This window comes from Salpingoeca rosetta (assembly GCF_000188695.1).
Source record: "Salpingoeca rosetta unplaced genomic scaffold supercont1.10, whole genome shotgun sequence".
Classification (NCBI taxonomy): domain Eukaryota; class Choanoflagellata; order Craspedida; family Salpingoecidae; genus Salpingoeca; species Salpingoeca rosetta.
In genome coordinates, this window is record NW_004754924.1 from 635440 (window position 1) to 642939 (window position 7500).

The 7500-nt window shown below is 57.5% G+C and overlaps 2 protein-coding genes across 2 annotated transcripts in view; one reads left to right on the forward strand and one right to left on the reverse strand.

The window, feature by feature from the left end:
- The window catches only part of PTSG_04435 (uncharacterized protein), a 4103-nt gene extending 3476 nt beyond the window's left edge, over positions 1-627 (reverse strand). The window contains exons 1-2 of the mRNA XM_004994473.1: positions 481-627; positions 221-329 (exon numbers count right to left, since the gene is read on the reverse strand). Coding sequence (XP_004994530.1) covers positions 221-329; positions 481-595 — 224 coding nt within the window. The 5' untranslated portion in view covers positions 596-627. The remainder of the gene's footprint in view (positions 1-220; positions 330-480) is intronic.
- A 43-nt stretch (positions 628-670) lies between these two features.
- PTSG_04436 (T-cell receptor beta chain ANA 11) overlaps positions 671-7500 on the forward strand; it is a gene marked incomplete at its 3' end in the record, with an annotated part of 9012 nt that continues 2182 nt past the window's right edge. Inside the window, exons 1-14 of the mRNA XM_004994474.1 lie at positions 671-768; positions 996-1139; positions 1415-1750; positions 2016-2117; positions 2336-2393; positions 2795-2908; positions 3121-3200; positions 3361-3427; positions 3786-3916; positions 4071-4296; positions 4603-6089; positions 6266-6599; positions 6666-7156; positions 7407-7500. The exon at positions 7407-7500 is cut by the window's right edge and continues 126 nt beyond it. Of these exons, the coding sequence (XP_004994531.1) occupies positions 691-768; positions 996-1139; positions 1415-1750; positions 2016-2117; positions 2336-2393; positions 2795-2908; positions 3121-3200; positions 3361-3427; positions 3786-3916; positions 4071-4296; positions 4603-6089; positions 6266-6599; positions 6666-7156; positions 7407-7500 (3742 nt within the window). The 5' untranslated portion in view covers positions 671-690. The remainder of the gene's footprint in view (positions 769-995; positions 1140-1414; positions 1751-2015; positions 2118-2335; positions 2394-2794; positions 2909-3120; positions 3201-3360; positions 3428-3785; positions 3917-4070; positions 4297-4602; positions 6090-6265; positions 6600-6665; positions 7157-7406) is intronic.

Sequence of the window (7500 nt, forward strand, 5' to 3'; positions counted from 1 at the left end):
CACACGCACACACACACACACAACAACGCGTGTGAGGAATGAGAAGAGTATGGTATACTCAACTGTCGTATCGAAAACCCACAAGCCCAGCACACACACTCGCAAACACACACACACACACAGAGACACTGACACACAGTGACACACACACACACACACAGTGACACTCACACGCTCACGCACACACTCACACGCTCACCTACACCCCCCCCCCACATACCTGCGCAGGTCAGTATCCACAAAGTAGTCATATTTGATCTTGAGGGTGTTGTACTCTGAAATCTCACTCCACACCAGGACGCACACGATGGCTGCAGTCACAAGAGTCACTGCAACCAAAGGCAAGCAAGACAAACAGCACAATTGGACGGAAATGAGGTGTTGGTCAATGTGGGGTTGTGCTGCACACGTCAGCAGCAACAGCTCACGCACCACACGGCATTCATGGACCTGCCCCTTCCCTTCTTTAGATGCGCGCACCTAATGCACCCGACGTGGACGACTGTGTGATGCCAGTGTCTGGCTCAACCTTGCTGAATACGTCCAGGGACTTGACCTGCTCCTGCAAGCGCTCCCGCTTCGACAACCGCCGCATCGTCTCGTCGTCCTTCCTTTGTCTTCGCTGATGATTGTGGATAATTGGCTGAAGTATTCGTTAGATTTTCAGCAACCATCACCCACCAACCAACAATGAGCAAGAAGTTGCTGAAGGCGGCCAAGGCGGCGATTCAGGCGCAGGAGTACGACAGGGCACTGGACGCAGCCAACGTGTGTTCTGCTGCCGTGTCGTGCATGGCGGAGTGGAATGGGTCGGAATGGAATTGGGGGTGTAGAGGTGTCGCGTGGCGATACCCTGCCCGTTGCACTGGGAAAAACAGTCTTCATGTCACGTGTGTGATGTGATGTGTGAACAGTGTGAACAGGGTGTGTGTGTGTACTCACTGAACTGTGTATTATTTACTCGACTGTGTATGGTTGTCTGATGTGAACGGCAGCAAATCCTGGACGATGAGCCGGACCATTTTCACGCACTGCTCTTCGCTGCTATTGCACACGCCAAGCTTGGCGACTTCACCAGCGCCCAACAGCGATACAAGGATGCACTGGCGGCAGATTCTACCCAGGCCGTCGTCCACCAGGTGAGTGTGATGTGGATGTGTGGATGTGTGGATGTGTGGATGTGTGGATGTGTGGATGTGTGGATGTGTGGATGTGTGGATGTGTGGATGTGTGGATGTGTGGATGTGTGCATGACCCTCTTTTGATGTGTGGATGTGGATGTGTGTGTGCGGGGGGAGGAGAAACTGCCAAGGTTTCAAGAACCAACAGCGGGCTAGAAGTCTGGCAAGCGATATCACCTTCCTTGTTGTCGTTCTTGCTAACCAGTGCCTCGGTCGGGGGGGGGGGGTTGCAGGGCCTGGCTGAGTTGTATGAGGCGCGGCTGCGCGACGATGAAGATGCCGAAGACGAGATGCTGTCGCTGCTCAAGGACACCTACAACACGCTGCTGACCATGCAGGGAAACAACGCCACCGTCAAGGGCGAGCTTGTTCTGAGCCGCCTCTCCCGCGTGGAGGACAAGCTGGAGCACTTCCAGGAGGCCGCGAATTTGGTGCGAAGGGCCGCCGATATTGCTAGCGAGCCTGCAGAGAAGCTGGACCTGTGGACACGTGCGTTGGAGCTGACGATGAAGCGAGAGGCTGGGCTTGACCGTGCCAAGAAGCTCAGCTATCCAGACCCCGTCGCCAGGGTGTGTGTGTGAATGAGTGAGTGAGTGAGTGTGTGTGTGTGAATGTGTGTGTGTGTGTGTGAATGTGTGAATGCGTGCATGTGTGAGTGAATGTTTGCGTGTGTGTGCGTGCGGGGGTGTAGTGAGTGAATGTGTGAATGAGTGCATGTGAGTGCAAATGTGCGTAAGTTTGCATGCGTGCGGACAGATGCGTGATGTATCTATGTAGTCTTCATCACCGTTCATTCATGTCATGACATGCGTTGCTGCGCTTGCATGCACGTAGCGGCGGGCCATCATGGACGACATTGAGAACGATCCGCAGTCCGCCACGGCGCCTGTCATCTCTGCCATGCTGCCACTTGTCGAGCAGGGCCACCCCGAAAAGGTGCGTGTTGTGAGAGAAGGCACCATGTATGAGTGCATGCATGTGTTCCTGTGAATGTGTTGTGATGGTTGTGTGTTCGTTTTGTGCAGGCAAAAGGACTGCCTCGCTACACCTTTGGTCGCATTGGCTGAGTGGCCATGACGGCTTCTGTTCATGGACACACACACACACACACACACACACGCACACGCACACACACACAAAACAATACACACCAGGCGACGGTGCGGCTGTTGGTGAGGCGGATCCAGGCGCTGTGGAGCGTTGGCCGTATGGGTGAGTGGCATCGCTGCTGCCACGTGTCCAAAGATGACGGAATTGGGATGGTGTTTGGGGGAGGGGGGACGATGGTGGTGTGACATGAAGGTGATTTGGCAACAAGTGTGATGGTGGCGCGATGCAATCAGGGGTGGGCATTTTTTTTTTTTTTTTTGGGATCGCGTGCTGCGTCGTTGCCTGAAAACTCGTTCTCTCCGCTATCCCTGTTACCGACTTCATTGCACGACAGCCAGCCAGCCAGACACACACGCACAGACACACACACACACAGACACACACACACACACACACACACACACAGAGAGATACACGCTCGGTTTTGCTTACACAATCGCGCGCACACACACACATGCGCATTAACATGGTCAATCACATGTGCGTGTCCTGAATTCCACCAGATACGGCCGCGGCGGTGCGCGCGTTTCGACTCGGTGTCAGCGCCATCCAACCTGCCAGCACTGACGATGATGTTAGAGACGATGGAGGTGTTGATGATACTGCGACGAAGAAAGGTGTGTGGTGGGGGTTGTTTGTGTTGTCGTGTTGTTGTAGATTGCTCGTGGAATCGCATTCCGTGTCGTGTTGTGGCTGTGCTGTGTATGTGTTGCGCGTGCGTGTGGCAAATGGTTGTAGAAGCGTTGGGTTTCGATGCACGACGTGTTGGTTGCGCATTGCTCGCGTCTTACTCATCCGTCAGTGCACACACTCCACGTCTCATCGCCAGCTGCTGTGGAGACGGCACTGGCGCTGTACTCCAACCTGGCTTGCGATGATGAGGGTGCACAACTCATTCAAGACTGCAAGGTCAGGCCACGCTGCCTGTATTCGTCGCCCATGCACACATACACACACACACACACTGCTTGCACATGCAATATAGATACCGCACCCCCAACTACTTGTTCACAGCTCGTTGTGTACGTGCGCGTGTGTGCGCGTGTACGTGTGCGTGGTGATGCAACAGGAGGTGGGTGTGATTGCTTCCCTCGCCGACTCCATCGAGGACTCGGACGTGGCCGTCGCTCTCAAAGGTGCGCGATGACCCGCAGCTGCACACAGACAGACACAGACAGACACAGACAGACACAGACAGACAGACACACACACACACATACACACACACAGACACAGACAGACAGACACACACACACACATACACACACACAGACACACACACAGACACACAGACACACAGACACAGACACAGACACAGACACAGACACACAGACACACAGACACAGACACAGACACAGACACAGACACAGACACAGACACAGACACAGACACAGACACACACACACACACACACACACACACACACACATTGCTCACGGATGCTTTTAACCCCCGTCCCCACCACCACCACCGCCACTCTGTGCGCTCGTGCAGTGGAGCGAGCGCTCAACACTTCATCGCCGACGAGCGTCAATTGGGACGAACTGCAGGCGGAGGTCGAGAAAACCGTGGACACACACGCAGACACGCGGGACCTCATTCTCCTCCGAAAGCACCTCGCCCTGGTGAGTTGCACAGTTGATCACGCTGGCGAGCTAGCATTGGGCTGAGTCATGACTTACTGTGCACACACGTGCGTTGTCTCCTTTTTGTCGCACGCTCTGTTGGCCCTCACCCAAAACACACACACACACACACACACACACACACACACATCAGCTGCTGTACAGCCGGGATGACTTTGCGGGCTGCGATCGCACGTGCCAAGCGGCTCTCGAACGCATCAACGCGCTCAACGCAGAGGCGGCAGGACGAAAGCTCCGGCGCATGTGGGAATGGTTTACGGTGATGCACGCCGTGACGATGACCCACCTCGACACGCTGCACTTGAAGCAGCACCAAACCACGCTCGCTACACACGCGGAAAACGCCTTTGCACAAGCCGGTACGTGTATGCGATTGAGAGAGTGTGTGTGTTGTTGGATGTGATCGTGTGTCGTCATGCGTACGGCTCACTCAATCCAATTCTATCGTTCGCTTTCACTGATACACGTGTCATCAACAACATGAAGAATGAGCATCCAACCCCCTTTTTTTTTTTTTGAGCTCACGTGTGTCGTATGTATGCATGTACGCATGTGCTGTCTCACACTCACACTCACACACTCACACTCACACTCACACTCACACTCACACTCCCTGTCCTCTCCTCCTCCCTCACTCCCTCTCCACCTGTACATGTGTACATCAGGCCTGGCGCGGATCGCTGCCCGGTGGAACAAGCGCGATCTTGCCATGATGCACGCGGAGACTTCGGTTTCGCTCGACAACATGTGCGGTACTGCCCATGCGGCCCTTGCGGTGGCGCGGGGTATGGCGGGCGATGTGGATGGCGCAGTGGCGGCGGCCAAAGCAGCCGTGGACGTCCAGCCGACGTGCGCTGACCACCACTACCAACACGGCAGATTCCTCACGCTGCAGCACCAGCAGCGCTTACGACAACAACAGCAGCAACAGCAGCAGGACGGGAGAGACAGTGCCGGCGGCAGCAGCGTGGCCGGCACCACCACCACCACCACCACCACCACCACATCCGAGGTGGAGATTGACGCTGCCCTTCCCATCCCACGGACAGCATTGCGTCCATGGCTCCTGTGTCTTCGCGTCAGCCGCGGCCACAGCAACGCCCTGTACTACATTGGCTGCTACTACGCCGCCACCAACATGGACAAGGCTGTGCGCTGCTATGCAAAGGCACTTGAGGCTGAACCCCTGCATCCGAAGGCCGCCCATGCCCTTTGGCTCGCACACATGCGCGCGGGGCGAACGGAGAACGCGGATGCACTGGTGACGACACTGGCGGCGCACGCGGGCTCTGATCGGCTGTCGTGGGTGTGGATGCGCAAGGCGTTGCTTGAGCTCGGCAGCGGGGACGTGGGCACAGCCGTTGTCTCGCTGCAGACGGCCCTGCGTGCAGACACGGGCAGCGCGCTGCTGTGGCAGCTGCTTGGAGAGGCGTACCACCGGCGCGGTAGCTTCCTCGCCGCGCACAAGGCGTTTGACCAGTGCCTCGAGCGAGACCCAGCGTGCCTGCATGCAATGTACATGAAAGGACTGGCGCTGCTGCGGCTTGGGGACGAGGAAGAGGCCATGCACACGTTCCAGTCTGTTCTCGACATTGACAACACGCACGCGCCCGCCATTGAAGGGCTTGCCTCGGCGCTGTACTCCAATGCGCGCACGTTCTATCGGAACAGACGTCCCGAACTCTGCCTTGACGCAATCAACCACGCCCTCGCCGTCCTCCAGCCAGCCCTGCACTCCTCCAACCCATACGTGTGCCTGTGGAAGCTGTGCGGTGACGCGTATGAGCTGGCCACGCAGCTGCCGCCCACGACCATGGCCCGCGTGCAACCCATCATGTTCGCCTCCACAGCGGCTGCATCGAATGCTGCTGGCGAAGATGCTGGAGCTCAAGACACCTGCTTTGCGGTGCTCAACGCATGTGCTGCTGCTGCGTTCGCGCGTGTTGTGCGGTCGCATGCGACGGCCGGCGCCTATTGCGACCTCGCCGTTAACCGCTGGCGGCTGTACAGCAGCAAGCACGCGAAACGCGCCGGACCACGGGAAGACACCCTCTTGCATCAGGTTCAGCGCTTGTGCATGCAGGCACTGACCTTGGATCGCGACTACACCGACGCGTGGAACATGCTCGGCATCGCCGCATTTGCACTCCAGGTATTGGTTGCGGCATGCGTGCTGCGATTGTCGTGGTAGCTGTTGTGCTCGCGGCTGGATGGCCGTGTGGCTGTGTGGCCGTGTGGCCGTGTGGCTGTCATGCTCTTTGTCGTTTGCTATCGTCGTCTCACACGCAATGGCCGCTCCCTTGCCCATTCTCTGCTCTACAACGCCAGGACGTGCGCCTTGCGTACAACAGCTTTGCGAACGCGGCCACGTCCTCCCCCAGCAGCGCATCCACGTGGGTGCACATTGGGGCGCTGTTTAAATCGCGCGGCAGAACACGCGAGGCGCACCGTGCGTTCACACAGGCGCAGATGCTGGACCCAGGCAAGTCGCGGGCGTGGATTGGGCAGGCGCTGGTGGCCGCGGAGGTGCAGCACGAAGAGACGCTTGATCTCTTCCGCCACGCGCTTGAGCTATATCCACACGGCAGTGCCGCCCGCGCGTTTGCATTCTACACGCTGGAGTCACTTCGCCCCAAGCGGCACTCCGCCACACCCAATAGCGGTGATGGTGATGGTGATGGTGGTGGCGATGATGGCGCCAGCGGTGCTGGTGATGGTGGTGATGCAGGGAGTGGTGCCGGCAGCAGCGGTCGTCGCGGACATGTGCCGACACCAACGGGCGACGTGCCGCGTGGATGCGAGGAGCAGTACCTGCTGCAGGCGAGCACAGCGCTGATAGCGCTCACATCAACAGCAGGCGGCAGCGCAGACGTGTGTGTGCACAACATGTGCGGCGTCCTGTACGAGCGCCTGCGTCTGTACAAACGCGCGGAACAGCTCTACCGACAAGCGCTTGACCTCGCCCAGCAGCAACAGGCGCACGCTGCTTCCGACAGTGCTGATGACAGCGACAACAACGGCAACAGCAACAATGTCAACAACGGCGTGCATCTTGCTGTCATCAAGCACAACCTTGCGCGGTGCCTGGCGCTGCAGGGCAGTGCGGAGTGTCTGCCGCTGTTTGCACAAGAAGTGGAAGCTGGCACAGCAGACACGTCCACGCTCTGTCTTTACGCAAAGGCGCTCCTGGAACAGGGCGACATCGCTGCAGCATTTCAGGTGATTTATCCGATGGTGTGTGCTGTGGTGTGGACTTGTGTGTGCGTGTTTGTGTTTGTGCTTGTGTGCAGTATATGTCCGTGTGTATTCTGGTGTTGGTTGTTTGCGTGTGCTCTTGTGTAGGTCGCATAGCCGTTGTTTGCAAAGCGATCAGCCCCCAGTGGTCCTTGCTCCCTCATGCTTGTTCCCCTTTCCTCCGCTTCTGTTCACCACGACGACCACGACGACCACCATCACAACTTCTTGTCAGGTGTACAAGCATGCACATGATGCATCACCGGGCAGCGAGGACCGGGCGGAGATTGCTGCGAGTATGGCTGTTGTTGCTTTTGCCAACGACGAGG